Genomic DNA, 19,731 nt, shown 5'->3' with positions numbered 1-19,731 from the left:
ACTGACTAATTGAAGGGAAGTCACGCAATGTGGGGGTGAAAGTGGCTTTAGGCAATAGGCTTGCTCTTTGTGACCCAAATGTGTGATACTAAAAATTGCCCACGCACGCAGAGACTATTGCCCGGATCAATATTGCCCACTGGAGTTATTTTGACAGATGCACATCTATTATGTGCATCATTAGGATGTTTTCCAGTGTTGAGCACTGGAAGTCACTATAGTGAGACATATTAGCTTATTTTTGAATTCGCAGACGTCGAAAAAAAAACCCAAATCACTCGATCTCCAACAAAATAATGATGTTATGCAAAATTTCAATGGTTATACACTATTACTGTTTGGAAATGCACCATGAAAGGGAAACATTTCTATCAACGACGAATGGGGATGAACGATGAGTTGACATGTGTATGATTGGATGAATTAGTGGACAGTGTAAGAAAATTAATTACACATGCTCGGAATATGCAATTTAATGCCCACCCTCGGGCTGATCACTCTATACCCTCATTTTGATGAAGCCTTTGCCTTCAGCTTGGACATCACCACAATGCTGGTGATTTAACGAACCCTTGTGCAAGCACTAAATTGTGATATTACCCTCGCTGGTATGTGAAATGTCTTTATTGCATACTAAGTATACCTCATTAGAATGGTTTGTTTTTTTTGCTGATTTTATAAAATATAATCTTGTATCTCAACTGCTCTCTTTGTTAATGCCTTGATAATACTGTCAATGTACATTCAAATCATCTTGCCCGTGCCTTTTATATCTCGCAACGAATTTATGTTGCCATGACAATTAGTTGTATTATGCATATTTCTATTTTATATAAACAATATCGACATTAGTAAATCCTATTTGCTATATTTATTATTATTTTTACAGTACGTACGTATAGTAGGCACGTAAGCACAATTTTAGGAGTTTGCATGCAAGACTTCTTTTCTATGCGTTGTTACCATGGAATCAAGTACTATGACCCTGGTTTTCAACCCAATATCATAAAGGATAAATGTTTAAATATATTTTTGCAATGTTTTGGAATTTGACATGACCTAATATATATATATATATATATATATATATATATATATATATATATATATATATATATATATATATATATATTGTAGTACTTGATCTTTGAGAATATTGATTTCGAAATAATTAATTATATTTAAAGCCTTATTAGGCATTTGTTTTGTAGTTTTAGCACTACCCTTTATTTATTTCTATTACTATGCTATCAAATATTACTAACACCTTAAACATTACTCTTTTCAGATCATACCGTTTATGATATTATCAATTGTATCTGCATCATTAAGTGGGACCGTACTTTTAGGCGTGGCAACTGGTGCTGCAATATTCGACTCACACCGCCCTCTTTATGTTGATTGTTTCTATGCATATGATTATGAAACCCCTTGTCCAGACAGGGTAAGTTTATAAACATGCATATTTTATTAGATTTTACTTCGATTGTCTTTTAAGTCCATATTAGACAATGACAGAGAAGAACGTCGATTTTTTGTTTTAAATATATATTTTAGGTGGGTTTTCATTGGAGTATATTGAACATGTATTCCAATATAGGCACAGAGTGCCAATAGACCTGTTGCCGGTTCCAAGATGCACTGCGCGTCCCCCCATACATATATACCATCTGTTGTGTATGCGCTGAAGGGTTTGCACGCGCTAGTACCACAGACAAGTTACTTATCTGTGACGCTACTGGGGGAATTGTTGTCAGCTGACCATACCCTGTGTCCACCCGTAAAATCCCTCTCTATCATTGATGGTGTTTAGTCTTAAGTTCGTTCTATAAAATCATTCATAATCAAAGAGGTCAACCCGTCTTTTCATCATTTCCTCATGAAAATGTTATTTCAAACATAATAAAGACAAAAGAAGACTAAATATAACAACATAAGCGACGTACTATCGCGCAATGCATCTTGGAACCGGAAACCGACTATTAACACAAATTACCCAATTAAAGAGATCAAATGTTCTTACTCAGTATTACTGAGTATCTAGGTATACAGTCCATGCCGGAACGTCATTTTCATTTATTTATCCTAATAATATGTGTAAACACGTATTCATTTGATATCTTCACAAATTCGTGGCAGCTGAATACATTAGAATTATGATTTATTACAATAAGCGTATCGCCAATAATGTCATAATCCTTCAAATGCATCCTTTACAGACTGTTTAAAACAATTGCATCGCCATACATGTAGACATTCGAAATCTCAAACCTACAAAAAAACCACTATTTATGAAAAAACACAATCTTCTGGCTAAAAACCAAATTGGTTGTCGATATACAGTTCATACAACTATAACAACAATTCCCTTTCAATAGTTAAGACGCAGCTGTTGCTACAGCAGCATTGTGATGAAATGTAGATTTGTCATACACATGATCAACATAACCTGGGCAACAAACGTGAAGAATTGTCTATCAAGTGATAATGGGAATATGCATTAGAAAGCCTTGGCGCGTGAGTGTTAGTGTATAGGATGCCATTTGGTGTACTCTTGGATGGTGTGAAACTTCAACTGGAAAATTCACAAGCATGAGTTACATATTGTGCATGCCTGAATCAATACCATCGAGCGTTCGCGTGTTTCCGTGAACACCACAGGATCAATAATGTATTTGAGCTTGCACTCTCATAGTCCTGCTTGCATACGGAGTAATCCGGGACTCGATTCTGACAATTGTCCCTTCTATTTTAGAGTCAAGTCATAATATAGACTCGTGCACCATCTGTAAGCAGGACTAGCACTCTCAGTGCAAATACCACTAGTATGCATGGACAACTAAGCAAGTAACCACTGATATTATATATGTAATGATTGTTGTACAATCATGAGTTGGATTTATTAATGCATTCATTTATTTCTGATGTTTAAAGATAATAAAGACTGAAATCTCACGTGACCGCTAACTGTTTTAATCAGAATCACGACAGGACTGGCCGCTTCCGTATATGGTATAGAAATTTTGGGATATAAGAAGTGACGTAAAGCATGCTGATTAGCACAAAGATGTGTGTCGTCTTTCATTACCAGTCAGATCAAATGGCGTCTAAGAGTTGCTGTGATAGGTGAAAGTTCAGATTGTGTTGAACACTTCATCCTGAATGGTCTTTGCTCCTATCAATCATATGTCAAAGCAGAAGCGTTCAGCCATGATTCTGATCAATGTGATGTTACGCATTCACGCGAGATATCGTGTTCACGCGAGATTTCAGTATTTTGCCGACATCAGAATAAGAAATATGTAAATACATGAATAAATCAAACTCACTACTTTGCCAGTCTATTGGTTATGAAAACCGCTATTTTGCTAATAGTTTGAATATAAATAAATGAAAAACACCAAGGCAAGTTATCACATCGACCTCCTTTGTGGTGATGACGGTATCCATAATAAAACATCATATCCTCATCTCGTATTTTCACATATAAAATTGTATTCACATTCAAACAAGGCTACATTGACTCATTGCTAGGGGTAACATAGTATTTATACTAGTAAGTAATAGATAGTCAACGAGTTCGAGAGGGTTATGAGCCAATAAACGAGGGCACATAAACCTACCGAACGAGTTGTCTATTTTACCTATACTACGACGTGATTGGCTCAAACGAATCTTTCTCAAAATTTTGTGTAATTTGTTGTATGCAAATTGAGTGCTGAGCGTAATGTAGGTTACACCCCTAAGAAAGAGTGGGTTATGGATCCATTTAACCGACCGAAATCAAGTCCTCTGATTGGCCAAGTCGGTCTAGCCGAAGTATAAATTCTAGTCATGCTTGTACAAGCTATATGTAAACTGTATGTCAATTGTCATCATCTGGACTGAGAAATCAGAACAAACTCATTTCTAACAGACAATGCGATTTTAACGCTGTTATTCAATCTGTCCTGTTCAAATACTAGATGGCAATTTATTCTCTTTGGAGCGATTGGAGCATTGCAAAAATTAGATTTTAGTACAAGATGATAATATATATATTTTTCATTGATATTTCGTCTTTGACTTATGCTTCAATTATGAGCTGTTCTAATGTACAGTTTTTATATTTGAATGAACATTTCTATAATGCTTTGTTGTCTTCAGGTTGACCGAATTGTAATAAACTCCGTACTTGCTCTAGTGGCTGTTGGTGAGAGTGTTACTGCAATCATATCCTCGGCATTCTGCTGTAGAACAATCTGTTGTGGACAAAGACGGGACAACATCCTATACCATATACCAATTGAACAGCATATTCCAACGGCAAATATCGAAGCACAAGCAAGAGCCAGTGGTTCAGTTGCACAGCAGAACTCACCACCAAGTTATTCTAACGTCACAGGAACAATGACAGAAAATGTGGACGCATGTCTGATTGATAACGAAGTACAGGCTTAAACAAACCTCATTCGGTTGACTATAAGACTGACAATAGCGGCATGATAGTACAAAAACAACTTTTTCATAATAAAATATAACTAAAGATTTAGAGGGAGAATATTCCTGCTTTACCAAAAGGCTATTGCCGGGGGATAAGATCTGTATACAGCTAAAATTATGTTGGCTTGGCGTTTTATGACATGACATTTAATACACATACTTAAGCTTGGACAACTTCTAATGCAAGAGAAACGATTACGCATATGCCGTGCACAGTGGGAATGTAGAAGTAGTAAAGTTGAAATGTTGATTATCAGTTAGAAGCTAAACAATTGCAGCCATTAAAATCATCAAGGTCCGGATCCATGTGTAATGTTGCATTAGAAACCTGTTTCTACTACACTGTGAAAGGATAGCAATGTTTATCGATCAGTGTTCAATGTGATTGGGCAAGGGATCCTGCTATGCGTATTGTGTCTCTGTCATTTTTAGTCTAGAGTTGAAAAATGACTAGCTTTGTGTCAAAAACGCAATGTCCCTTGAGTGAAACACCAAGCCTACATCATTTTAGCTGTATGTGCTCTCATTGTGTTATTGCTCAGTATGAGAAAAGTTTGGGCTGTAATAAACACCCGAATGGATTACACAGATCCTCAGACAGTTGTCTGAGACAGATCTAACGATTTTCATACTAGTTTAACTGGTATACCAAACATTCAAGTAAGGACAGGCAAGCGCAAATGCTAATTCAAAAATAGCGCCAATGGCATTGTAGCACAACTGTAAATGGTAATACACGGAAAGGGGTGAAACTCCAAAGGGACGTGTCCAGAGGACATCCGTAAATCACCCTGCCACTTAATTTATAAACATCAACAAAGTGAATGCACATCCCTAACAACAAAACCACGCGCACCCATGTCAACAGTGAAATGGCGATGTGTATTGCAAAAATAACAACTTGGATGGATTGGCATGTTGATAAACATTTAAAAAAAATATTACAAACTGTTGGCTGATTGAAAAAGAACAATATTAATCTAATGGCTATGGTGGTTTTGGAAACCAACAACTGCATAGAGTGTTGACTTTCTTTACTTCTCGTCCATTTCAGAGAATTAGATGTCATTAAATAAAATAAATTTTGATAGTCAATACCCCTGGAAAATGACCCAAATCAAGTGTATGAACCCTGGCCCAGGCAGCCGGTCACAAATTAATGTACCCTGCGCGAGCGTATGGGCTTTGCCTAGTTATGATATTATAAATAAACTGCCATAGCATGATAGAATCTAATACTGTGTTTATTGATTGTGGGGAGTGACAGTGGGATTATCGTCATGCGAAACGTGTGTTAAAGCACCCATGCCACTAAACAACCACTCGGAGATCTAGGGTGCGTTTGGGCGCACTGTTCTTGACACGAGAACCGTCGTCGGGGGCAGGCTTCCGAGTACACGCGAAAGCCCTTTGCAACACTCGTCGCCCAAACGACTTTAGCCTCGCTCTGGTGCGTACACAAAGATGGCAGTGTTGATGCAAGCAGTGATAGCTGAATTTGTGCGGGAATTTATGGACGATGATGAGGAAGTGGTGGTGGAAAATGACATTCTGCCTGTTGTACTCGCCTTACGTTTTAACAGACGAGAAACTACACCCAAAATATACAATTATGCTGAGGAAGTTATCCCACAGTTCACACCAGAAGATTTTCGCCAACATTTTCGTCTGTCAAGAACAACATTTGAAATAGTTTTGCACCAAATTGGGCCTAATCTGGAGAGTCGTTATCGTGGTGGTGAAGAACCCATCGTCAGTTCCAAACAATTGCTGATATTTCTTTGGGTTCTTAGTAATAAATCCAGCATGAGAGAGGTTGCTCAAACGTTTGGTGTGTCAAAGTGGGCTGTTCACGAATGTTGCAGGCGAGTTGCAGACGCCTTGCTACTTCTGAAGGTAAGCATTTATATATGACTCTTGATGACATGATATAGCCGTGGATTTATTACCAGTACATCTATGATATAACGTAGGGCTCCCTTGCTTCTATCCTGGACTTAGTGCCTTTATGGCAGTGTTCTGCATTTGCATGATTTTGTTACATTAAATTACATGTAAGTAGTACCAACCAATTACAATTTACATGTACGTTTCTGAACATGTAAATTTATAGTGCTCATCATGTTTACTGTTGAAAATAAAATAAAATAAAGTAATATTTCCAATTGCACCGAACGAGTTGTCTATTTTACCTATACTACGACGTGATTGGCTCAAACGAATCTTTCTCAAAATTTTGTGTAATTTGTTGTATGCAAATTGAGTGCTGAGCGTAATGTAGGTTACACCCCTAAGAAAGAGTGGGTTATGGATCCATTTAACCGACCGAAATCAAGTCCTCTGATTGGCCAAGTCGGTCTAGCCGAAGTATAAATTCTAGTCATGCTTGTACAAGCTATATGTAAACTGTATGTCAATTGTCATCATCTGGACTGAGAAATCAGAACAAACTCATTTCTAACAGACAATGCGATTTTAACGCTGTTATTCAATCTGTCCTGTTCAAATACTAGATGGCAATTTATTCTCTTTGGAGCGATTGGAGCATTGCAAAAATTAGATTTTAGTACAAGATGATAATATATATATTTTTCATTGATATTTCGTCTTTGACTTATGCTTCAATTATGAGCTGTTCTAATGTACAGTTTTTATATTTGAATGAACATTTCTATAATGCTTTGTTGTCTTCAGGTTGACCGAATTGTAATAAACTCCGTACTTGCTCTAGTGGCTGTTGGTGAGAGTGTTACTGCAATCATATCCTCGGCATTCTGCTGTAGAACAATCTGTTGTGGACAAAGACGGGACAACATCCTATACCATATACCAATTGAACAGCATATTCCAACGGCAAATATCGAAGCACAAGCAAGAGCCAGTGGTTCAGTTGCACAGCAGAACTCACCACCAAGTTATTCTAACGTCACAGGAACAATGACAGAAAATGTGGACGCATGTCTGATTGATAACGAAGTACAGGCTTAAACAAACCTCATTCGGTTGACTATAAGACTGACAATAGCGGCATGATAGTACAAAAACAACTTTTTCATAATAAAATATAACTAAAGATTTAGAGGGAGAATATTCCTGCTTTACCAAAAGGCTATTGCCGGGGGATAAGATCTGTATACAGCTAAAATTATGTTGGCTTGGCGTTTTATGACATGACATTTAATACACATACTTAAGCTTGGACAACTTCTAATGCAAGAGAAACGATTACGCATATGCCGTGCACAGTGGGAATGTAGAAGTAGTAAAGTTGAAATGTTGATTATCAGTTAGAAGCTAAACAATTGCAGCCATTAAAATCATCAAGGTCCGGATCCATGTGTAATGTTGCATTAGAAACCTGTTTCTACTACACTGTGAAAGGATAGCAATGTTTATCGATCAGTGTTCAATGTGATTGGGCAAGGGATCCTGCTATGCGTATTGTGTCTCTGTCATTTTTAGTCTAGAGTTGAAAAATGACTAGCTTTGTGTCAAAAACGCAATGTCCCTTGAGTGAAACACCAAGCCTACATCATTTTAGCTGTATGTGCTCTCATTGTGTTATTGCTCAGTATGAGAAAAGTTTGGGCTGTAATAAACACCCGAATGGATTACACAGATCCTCAGACAGTTGTCTGAGACAGATCTAACGATTTTCATACTAGTTTAACTGGTATACCAAACATTCAAGTAAGGACAGGCAAGCGCAAATGCTAATTCAAAAATAGCGCCAATGGCATTGTAGCACAACTGTAAATGGTAATACACGGAAAGGGGTGAAACTCCAAAGGGACGTGTCCAGAGGACATCCGTAAATCACCCTGCCACTTAATTTATAAACATCAACAAAGTGAATGCACATCCCTAACAACAAAACCACGCGCACCCATGTCAACAGTGAAATGGCGATGTGTATTGCAAAAATAACAACTTGGATGGATTGGCATGTTGATAAACATTTAAAAAAAATATTACAAACTGTTGGCTGATTGAAAAAGAACAATATTAATCTAATGGCTATGGTGGTTTTGGAAACCAACAACTGCATAGAGTGTTGACTTTCTTTACTTCTCGTCCATTTCAGAGAATTAGATGTCATTAAATAAAATAAATTTTGATAGTCAATACCCCTGGAAAATGACCCAAATCAAGTGTATGAACCCTGGCCCAGGCAGCCGGTCACAAATTAATGTACCCTGCGCGAGCGTATGGGCTTTGCCTAGTTATGATATTATAAATAAACTGCCATAGCATGATAGAATCTAATACTGTGTTTATTGATTGTGGGGAGTGACAGTGGGATTATCGTCATGCGAAACGTGTGTTAAAGCACCCATGCCACTAAACAACCACTCGGAGATCTAGTGTTGAACACGCCCTAATTATCAGGGGTCACCACTTGATGGCGTTCTTTAGTTGACCTTTGTGGTGTTTCATCCATAGAATCGCTTTGCAAGACAGCATGGTGACAGAACTCGTGAATTCTTCGCCGTCTTTGAACTGTGTGCCAATGTCAACGCTATGATTTATGAAGTTGATGACCAAAGAACATCTGATTAATCAACCGTAGGTACGTTACAAATTTTTGTTTTTATCGCGAAAATGCGGCGTGATGTCCGGGCTTGAAGTGCTCGTATAGTCGTACGTCGGTACGAGCAGAGAGATACAATACTTGCGAGTTTAATACGTTGCATTTCGTAACAGTCCGTCTCTCTCCATGGATATATTAGCAGGGGAGAAATCTGCTTAACTCTTTAGCATTCTTTAGCATCCCAAGTTGATTGTCACTATCACTGACGTATCAGTTAGTAACCAGAAATAAAATAAGTCTGTACAGTGTAAGTCAGTTTGTGGGTATGATAATGGAACAATGAAATTCAGATCTTCTGGTAGTGATATTTGATTAACAAGTACTGAAGTAGTGTTGACAAAGGAAATGGGAGGTGCGAGAGATTAGCAGCATGTCTGGACGTCTGGAGTGAATACCCACAAATTTGACCCACCAGCTAGGAATACATTGCAGTAAGTAAGTCATGACACAGGGACCATTGTTAACTGCATATACATGTAACTATGTTGACGCGGGCAGACACAGACCACAGGGTAAAGGACAAATAATCAGTTTTGTACTCGCGATTTTCCGGATTTCTGATATTATTTTCTGTATATTTCAAATAAAGTTTTAAATACTATTTCCTCTCACTGTTGTGTTCATTTCCTACCTGATATCAATGTCTTACCTGAGTTTATCAGCTTTGCATTAATTAGTAGCTTGCTAGAACAAACTCACTATTTGCCCAAATTAACGCATTATGCCATGAGTGTAAACATCTACTGATTCCAAAGGGACGTGTCCAGAAATTTGCAAAGAAAACAACTTTCAAACGTTACAATGATGATTCCACAACCAGAAATCCTAATGCAAAAATGAAGGGAAACATTGACGAAGTTACAGTATTGAAGTTTGTCTGTAGTTGCCCTAACACAAAACCAGGCCAACACACTGATGATGTACCGATGACATCCGTAAAGCAGGAAGTCGGAAGTTGAAACCTTTGACCCCTGAGTTATTTATTACTGGCGTCATGTGCCTAACTTGTAAACAAATTACCCAGGATTCTCTGGGAATAAACTCGCATTCTGTCAATCGCTATCTTCGCGAAGGAGAAAAGGGCAAAATACCGTCATGAACCACTGCACAGAAGTCAGTTTCGTCCTACATTTTCCTCATTTTTGTGACGTTTTCATGCTATTTAATAAAAACCAAAAGTGTCTATCGTGTACCAAACGAAGTAACATTCTATTTTCGAAAATGTCGATCGTGCTCAATGCACGGGTCACATTTTGGGGATATTTTTGGTTTTCAATCGTGAATATCTATCATGCAAGTATTTCTTCGAATACATCGGCTTTTAAATATATCATCCATGCTACAGTTTTCACGATAGACATTTTTGGTTTTCAATCGTGAATATCTATCAGGCAAGCATTTCTTGGACAACGCCGGCTTTTTCATATGTCAATCCTACATCCATGATCCTACTGAACGACACATTGTTTTGTCCACGCGACAGAAGTTTTTGGTTTTCAATCGTGTCAAAACTGTCTTCGCAAGCATGATAATAACATATGCATGATTTTACCAGTTTGTTTATTTCCTGTTGTTTTGTGAATCCATGAATAAATTAAGTGGCAGGGTGATTTACGGATGTCCTCTTGACACGTCCCATTGGAGTTTCACCCCTTTCCGTGTATTACCATTTAGTCGGATCAGTAGATGTTTAACTCACGGCATAATGCGTTAATTTGGGCAAATAGTGAGTTTGTTCTAGTAAATAGCAAGCTACTAATTAATGCAAAGCTGATAAACTCAGATAAGACATTGATATCAGGTAGGAAATAGAACAAAACAGTGAGAGGAAACAGTATTTAAAACTTTATTTGAAATATACAGAAAATAATATTAGAAATCCGGAAAGTCGCGAGTACAAAACTGGTTATTTGTCCTTTACCCTGTGCACAGACAGCAGACATTGGAAGCAGGCAGATATGACCTTTGACCTTGAACATCAACCCTCTAGCTTACTGTTAAATTACTGTATAACAAGAAACAAGGACTTTATCAACATTTATCTGTTTCACAGACTTTCAAGAGTGGTAGTTTATAGATGTAACATAATATAGGACATAAATGAAAACCCATAGTAAGTTTTTAAAAAAATATTCCGATGCAATGTGATATTTACATGTTGGAACAATACAACTATTTCTCCCCATGCTAAAAAGAGTGTGCACATTATTCACCTAGCACATGCTTCATAATACAGCACTATGTAAGCTGTATTGTAAATTTGGTTGTACCTAAATTTTGTCTTTATACCCAGCAAAGAGTCCACTTTAATAAAGGTAATGTTACTAATTCATGGATTTCACTAGTTCCCCTTGCAAACCATTGAGTGTTCACACTATTCACCTAGTAGACAATAATATATACAGTACTCTATGATATGATGTACTCCACTTTAGAAAAAGTACATATGTGGTGCATTTTGGGAAATTTCATTATTTCATACACAAATCAAATGTTTGTTTCATACAAACCATTCAGTTTGCACACTATTCACCTATTTTGCTAGTACAAATCGGCTATAAAAAATGGGTATTTCATACACAAATCAAATTCTTCTTTTCTTGCAAACCATTGAGTGTGCACACTAATCATGTACAAGGCCTAGTAAAGTACTATATCAGCTATCATATGATATATGTGACTTAATATTAAATTTGTGTTTGTATTATGTTTAGGAATGTATGAATAGAAATTGCATCTTGCATCTTACATACACAATGTATACATGTATGTCATCTCAGTTTTATGCAATAATTTTTAGCACAACTGAACTGAGGTTCAGTAATGCTATAGGGATCGCCTGGCGTCTGTGTATGTGTGTGTATGTGTGTGTGTGAAAGTCAAAGTAAAAAACCGCTGAACAGAATGCCATGATATTTGATGGGTCCATTACCTTGGGTGTCTAGTTAGGAAATTGTTCAAATCAAAATGATCGCATCACAGATGTGGGATTTGGGTCAAGAAAAGTGATTTTTGGTCAAAAAACTTAAACTCAGAAACTACTGGGCAGATTGGTGTGACATTCGGTGGGAACATTCTGAAGGGGGTGTAAAGTAAGGTTTGTTCATGACATGATGATTCCATCAGTGATATGCAAATTAGGGCTAAAAATGTGTCTTTTTGGTTAAAAATCTATTATTCCAAAACTACTGAGCAGATTGGGCTGAAATTTAATGGGAATGCATCTAGGGATGTATGGACGAAGAAATATTAAGCATACAATGATTCCATGAGTGATATACAAATTAGGTGTAACAATGTTCATTTGTGGTCAAAAACTTGTATCTCAAAAAGTACTTGGTCACCGAGTCTGAAACTTGGTGAGATGTTTCTGAAAGTGTTATTCTGTAGATTTTCTTCAAAACATTTTGACAAAATTGACCCTAGCAACCATAATCACGCCCATAGCAACAACCAAATGGCAATATATTTTGGTCAAATAACATCATCTGGTAGGGAAATGAGTAAACATTCAAAAAATGTATGCAAATACCCTAGCAATCATGACCATGCCCATAGCAACAGCCAAACGGTCGTGTATTTCACAAAGATAACAGGGATTAATAGACAAATGAATAAACATTAAAAAAATATGTAAATTTGCCTATCAACACAGCCACGCCCATAGCAACAGCCAAATAATCACTTATATTGCAAAGATAACAGGAAGAGAAAGACAAATGAATAAACATTCAAAAAATGTATGCAAATGTGCCTAGCAACAAGACCACGCCCATAGCAACAGCCAAATGATCATGTATATTGCAAAGATAATATCAGGAATTCATACACACGTGAACAAAAACATAAAAATGTATGCAAATATATCTAACAATATGACTACACCCATAGCAACAGCCAAATGATAGTATATATCATAAAGATAGCAACATGGTTGGATAGGCAACTGGATAGTCATTCAACGAATTAACACTTATTGTTAGCATGGACTACCATATGGCTATACATTTTTAAAAACTGTACAGTTGTGCTACAATGCTATTGGCGGTATTTTTTTGTTTGTGACATGACATTAAAGGCAGGACTGTTGTAACTGAACAATCTGCTATATAGAAAATCTAACAATTCTGTTACATTCTCTGACAGATACCCAACTCTTTCTTAGATGATTGAGTGAACACAAGAAATGGAGAAGGTTATAGTCAAGCAAGAAGATTCTAAGAAAGACTATCTGCTTTGTAGTCATCAAGAAAATGACAATGTTGTAGAGTCACCTTTCTTGGTGAAAGATGAAGAACAGAGACAAGACAGACAGAATGTATCAGTAAAGGAAGAAGATACGAAAAACCAGGATCATGATAGTGAAGAATTAAACATAAATATCAAACATGTTTCAACAAATGTATTTCATCATTCTGATAAAGCTTTCCAAGTTAAGGTTGAAAGCAAACCAAGTATTGCAGAAAATATCTTTTCAAATAACACAACAAAGGAGAAGATGCAAATAAAGACGGAAGATGGTGTGATACCAGATTACCACAACATTGACAATGAAGAGAGTTATTGGAAAGTAATAAGTGTAGACTCTCAAAAAGATAGACTTCATTACCCTGTCCAAACTGTGAATAGTAATGTGACTAAAGAACAAGCCACAATGGAAGACCCAGACTATAACAAGGCAACTAAAGAACTAATCTCAGTGGAAGACCCAAACTACAATAAGATAACTAAACAACTAACCACAGTGATAGACCCAGTCTATAACAAGGGAACTAAAGCTCTAACCGCAGTGGAAGACCCAGACTACAACAAGGTAACTAAACAACAAACCATAGATGAACACCCAGACTATCAGCAGGAAATTAAACAACTGACCACTGTGGAAGACCCAGACTGTAACAAGACAGATAAACAGCCAACCACAGTGGAAATCCCAGCTGATATTATGTCAACAGAAGATCATGGAAGTTTTACTGGTGCTTGTGACAGTCCTTTTCCTATAGGGATACAACAAGTGTGTTTTCCTCATTCTTTGGCTCTGAATGATAACCATGAATTGGATGCTCAAATCTACAACTGTGAAAGTGCAGAAACTATGAAAGAATTGATTTCTAATGAAATACAGTTTACTTGTAAAAAGTGTGGGAAGGGTTTTCGTGAAAAGGCCAACTTAAATAGACACATGATGAAACACACAAATGAAAGATCATTTGTTTGTAAAGAGTGTGGTAAAAGCTTTACTCAAAGTAGTAGTCTGAAGGTACACATGAGGATACACACAAATGAAAGACCATTTGAATGTAAAGAATGTGGTAAAGGGTTTAATTCCAGTTATAATCTAAATGTACACATGAGGATACACACAAATGAAAGACCGTTTGTATGTAAAGAGTGTGGTAAAGGGTTTACTCAAAGTAGTAATCTGAAGGAACACATGAGGATACACACAAATGAAAGATCATTTGAATGTAAAGAGTGTGGTAAAGGGTTTAATTCCATTGGCACTCTAAATGCACACATGAGGATACACACAAATGAAAGACCATTTGTATGTAACAAGTGTGGTAAAGGGTTTACACAGAGTATTAGTCTGAAGGTACACATGATGAGACATACAAACGAAAGACCATTTGTATGTAAAGAGTGTGGTAAAGGATTTACTCAAAGTAGTGGTCTGAAGGTACACATGAGGATACACACAAATGAAAGACCATTTGTTTGTAAAGAGTGTGGTAAAGGGTTTACTCAAAGTAATAATCTGAAGGAACACACGAGGATACACACAAATGAACGATCATTTGTATGTAAAGAGTGTGGTAAAGGGTTTAATTCCATTGGCACTCTAAATGTACACATGAGGATACACACAAATGAGAGACCATTTGTATGTAGAGAGTGTGGTAAAGGGTTTACTCACAGTATTAGTCTGAATGTACACGCGAGGATACACACAAATGAAAGACCATTTGTATGTAAAGAGTGTGGTAAAGGGTTTAATTCCATTGGCACTCTAAATGGGCACATGAGGATTCACACAAATGAGAGGTCATTTGTATGTAAAGAGTGTGGTAAAGGGTTTAATTTCAGCAGCGTCCTAAATAGACACACGAGGATACATACAAAGGAAGGCCTATTTGTATGTAAAGAGTGTGGTAAAGGCTTTACTCAAAGTAGTAGTCTGAAGGAACACTTGAGGATACACACAAATGAAAGATCATTTGTATGTAAAGAGTGTGGTAAAGGGTTTAATTCCAATGGCCATCTCAATGTTCACATGAGGATGCATTCAAATCGAAGACCATTTGTATGTAAAGAGTGTGGTAAAGGTTTTAATCAAAAGTGTAATCTAAAAGTGCACATGAGGACACATGTACATGTAAATGAATAACCATTTGTATACAAGGAATGTTGGTTAATGGTTCAATAGCACTAGCCATCTAAATGTTAATATGAGGGCTCATAGAAATGAAAGACAATTTGTACATTTGTATGTCAAGATTGTTTCTAGGGTAAATGTTCCTATCTGGAACAACACGTACTGATAGATGCAAGTGAAAGACCATTTGTATGTAAAGAGTGTGGTGAAGGGTTTAATATAAAGGGTAATATGAACAGACATGCGGGGATACACACAAATGAAAGACCATTTGTATGTTAAGAATGTGGTGAAGGATTTTTTTCAGTGGCCGTCTTAAAGTACACACAAGGAAACAAACAAATGTAAACCAAATTGTGTATAAAGAGTGTATATGTTACACCCAATCTGTGAAATTGCCCAATTCATGAAATGGGTAGGTAACTTTACCCAGTTGATGAAATAGGCAATCATGTTGCCCAGGTTACGAAGTGTATATTGTAAGATATGCCCAATACGTGAAATGAGCATCTTTTATAGGACACACACAAAAAGAATAAGAATCAAGCAACTGTATTATCATGTATTGACAAACTTATCACTTCACAATTCTTACTTTATTATAATTCAGTGTAGCTTTAATAAAGTTCGATAATCAACACCCGAGTTCAAAACTCTTCCCCAAAAATTTAATTTGGCTCTTTTAGATCATAATCTATACTCTCATTTGCATAAGGTTGACCATTCCATGAACTGGGCAAAGTTACATACTCAAGGATGCATACAAATGACAAAAATAATGACTTTGTCATTTTTGTTGTATAAATATCATAATTTTTATGTTAATGTAACTGTAGACGAATTGTTGAGTTTTTCTTTTGGATGCGTGAATAAAAATTGTCTAAAGAGAACAAATATTGTTAAAGTTTATGCAAATATGCCAGGCAACAAGACCATGCTTATAGCAACAGTCAAATGATGGTGTTCATTGCAAAGGTAACCAGATTTAAACTTAATGCCTTCCGTAAGGATTTATGCAAGAAATTTAGCTCTATATCTGTGATTTGTCAAATCCCAATGAAAGCTAATAGTTGTCAAAAATGTTGTTGAAATGCCCGCCACGCCTCCTATGCTCAGCACAGGAAAGCTTGCCATCCTTGACTTCCATGATCCCCTACATACCCGGGATATGGCATGTGCATGTTGAACTTCCTTCTGTCCCACCACGAGTTTACGGGAAAATTGTCAAGATTTTGTTGAGTGGCGCGCCCTCACTGTACACTATTATATAGAGGTCAATGTATAGGTCACCATTATTGATACATTGTCACAAAATTTTCTTTGCAGGCTAGGCGAGTGCGAGGCTTGCTCTATTTTCCATATTTTGACCACACACATGATTTAGGTATAAATTATAGATTATTACACTTGAGATCTGAGGCCGCCTGACGCTCAATATAACGTTCATAAGATAATGCTATCTGAATCTGAATCTGATGCCAACTTTACACTCGTTCGATCGAATAATTACTCAAATGGGTCATTAATATTCATCGGATTATTACTAAAACCTAATCAGTTCTGGCCATTACCCTATGGAACATGTCTATGAAATTTTTATTTGAATTGATGCAGCCGTTTTTTCGGAAATCGTGATATAGACACACACAGAGAGACACACAGACTTCATCGGTATGTTATCACCTTCCTTACGGAAGGTAAAAATGGCATTGTAGCATAACTGTATTTGGCTGATGCTATGGACATGGTCATGTCGCTAGGGATATTTGTATACATTTTTTAATCTTAAAGACATACTTGTCACAACTAAACTGAAGTCCTCTGCCTCTAAAAGCAAGGCTGAAAATTGCCTTGCTGATCATAATGTGATTGAAATATTAGCATCTCTGCTCGATGAATAATAATCAATTTTAACCCAAACAAACTGACTGATGAAGGACCCCAACAGCCAGTCCGAAATGTCTTAAAAGAAGGGTCAACTAGGTATCGACCAGGGGAGGTATCGGCATTGCTTCCCTGCTAACCTACCCTAATACCAGGATCAATAACCTTGACAAACCGGTCACTTGGCTAACTGACCTTTAAACCAATTTATTATACCAATTTAACAAAATAATCATGTTTGAACCAGCTTGGGAAAATGCTTCCACTTATTAACAAACTTGAATTAACAACCCTCAAATACACATTCACGCGTGACATGGATCTGATGTGACCTAGTATTTTGCGAACTGCCTCCTCGTAGTAGCTAGAGATTACAGTGTTGCCCATAGTGTTGTTAAATTTATGACTTTACATTTTTGAATCACCATCGAAAATGACCACATGCATTGCGAAAGAAATGTCACTATTGTATTGATCTATCCATTTGCTCAGTTTGAATATCTATAGCTGCATTAGGTTAATTCGATGAAGGTTAAATCTAGCGAATTAAAGATAGAAATCCAGATACACAATACATAACAATTCAAGCGACTATTACTTGTTCTGAGATAACGAGAAGTAATGAAAGACCTTGAACTCCATTGGACAAGTAAGGTAGATGACTCGTATGGGTTATTCATATGATCGTGAAAATTTCGTATTTCGAGTGTAATTTTTATCAAAATTACTATTAATTAGCTATTCCGTCAAGTATCTAAGTATCTGTCCTGAATAGCCAAACTGTTTCTTCTTACCTAAATCATCATAGGCTGTGCTACCTTTCATCTCCACCCAGTTGGTGTTGCTATAGAAATCTTGTACGATATGTAAATATTCACCGGTCATAGAACGTGCTGTTTGGTAGTCGGGGTCAGACTGTTGTAATTGTTGGAGGATGACGTCACGTGTGTCCTGGAGACGTTTATTTCCTGTTCATGTGAACAAAAAAAATCTTCTTTCAGCCAACGAAGATACGAGTGACCTAGGACCTAATGCTGGAAGAAGTTCTACTTAAAAACAACATAAATAGCTAAGGCCTAATAATAAAATATTGTATTGTTCCGATTATATTCAATTATAGAATATGTGGGTAGGTAGAATTTAAAAAAAAAATGTATTATGCATTTCATGTGAGAGCGTCTAGTTCAGGTTTTCCATTGTTTTCCAAATGATCTCTTATCTATTCCTATCAGATGTACAGCCATTACAGATTGGAAGAACACTTTTATATTGTATTTTTACGTTGATGTCAGTTTCGGCATCCACTATTTCTGGCGAGACGTCATACTTTTAGTGATTTTATTTTTTTCTCGAATATGCATAAAAAAAATTAGGATCCACAGTAAAAACTAGGTGGGTCGGGTAACCGGAACTAAATAACTTTTTTTCTAGGCCTAATAAGGAATCAAAATGTCCCAAAATGAGGGATCGATAACTCTAACCCGTCCTCAACCTTAGTAGTCAATGTCTTTACCTCTTGCTTGAGGATATTATTTATTATATAAACACAGGATAGCCGTAGATTGTCCGTGGGAGGTAACTTATTTATGAACTTGAACGTGAATGTTCGGGACACCATCGTGCAAGAAAGTACTATCAAGCGTTAGTATTACTCGATCGCTACACTTTTGGTATAGCATAAATTCAAATTTTACCTTTCTTGAATTTTTCCGCGTTAAAATGGGATTCTGCGTCTGTGGCCTCATAGGAATCCACGTCCATGTTAGCTTGTATAATTTCATCGATAGCTTCTTCTTTCGCAAGAGAATGGTATTAGTTCAATCTTGCTATCTTAAAGTGAAGCATGTACAGTTTCTTATCGGATTCGTAGTGGTTGTATCAAACAGAGACAGTAAATGGTGACTTTAAATGGGCTGTATGTATAGCTCGATACTGTATCAGTAAGGACATCCCTCGTTAAAAATGAAAATCAAGCTGTGTAGTAGCCACAGTGTTTGTATATGATTATTTTTGCGATGCTACTTCGGTTCTAGTATATCACGAGTGTTTGAAAATCTCTTTTCATTGGCTCAGTGTTTCTGTCTGTATTATACAATCCGTCAGTGATATACTTATATTAAGAATGTCTACAGATTTGCAAAATCTCATACAGTGAGAAGGTTGACTAGGATTTGGGTTTCAATTATGCTAATTTATTCAAATTTAGGGTTTTAATAAACATAGTTTGCTTGACATGATATCAATCAATTATGGTTCATATAAAGTGACATCTGGTACATGTACATATGTATTGAGCGTCATTAGTTTAACGTATGGTGTATTATTGATGTGATTTATTCTCAGCTAGAAGCATTATCTATAATGATAACATAAAACTCTATGGGAAAATAAAACATTG

The 19,731-nt window shown here is 36.6% G+C and overlaps 2 protein-coding genes across 2 annotated transcripts; both read left to right on the top strand.

The window, feature by feature from the left end:
- Positions 1–351: 351 nt before the first annotated feature.
- Positions 352–4,972, top strand: LOC144447160 (uncharacterized). The gene is made up of 3 exons (XM_078137065.1): positions 352–408; positions 1,289–1,444; positions 4,147–4,972. Exons 1-3 carry the CDS (start codon positions 352–354, stop codon positions 4,438–4,440), a joined length of 507 nt encoding a protein of 168 aa, XP_077993191.1. The 3' UTR covers positions 4,441–4,972.
- An 8,287-nt stretch (positions 4,973–13,259) lies between these two features.
- LOC144447159 (uncharacterized) lies at positions 13,260–16,281 on the top strand. The gene has a single exon (XM_078137063.1). It carries the CDS (start codon positions 13,260–13,262, stop codon positions 15,459–15,461), a length of 2,202 nt encoding a protein of 733 aa, XP_077993189.1. The 3' UTR covers positions 15,462–16,281.
- The last annotated feature ends 3,450 nt before the right edge of the window (positions 16,282–19,731 follow it).

Source organism: Glandiceps talaboti, chromosome 16 (assembly GCF_964340395.1).
Source record: "Glandiceps talaboti chromosome 16, keGlaTala1.1, whole genome shotgun sequence".
Taxonomy (NCBI): domain Eukaryota; kingdom Metazoa; phylum Hemichordata; class Enteropneusta; family Spengelidae; genus Glandiceps; species Glandiceps talaboti.
This window is presented reverse-complemented; position numbering and strand designations above follow the sequence as displayed.

Coding starts and splice junctions, on each gene's coding strand:
- LOC144447160 (XM_078137065.1), top strand. CDS start 352: ATGAAAGGGAAACATTTCTATCAACGACGAATGGGGATGAACGATGAG. Junction 409..1,288: donor TGAACGATGAGTTGACATGT/GTATGATTGGAT, acceptor TACTCTTTTCAG/ATCATACCGTTTATGATATT. Junction 1,445..4,146: donor AAACCCCTTGTCCAGACAGG/GTAAGTTTATAA, acceptor TGTTGTCTTCAG/GTTGACCGAATTGTAATAAA.
- LOC144447159 (XM_078137063.1), top strand. CDS start 13,260: ATGGAGAAGGTTATAGTCAAGCAAGAAGATTCTAAGAAAGACTATCTG.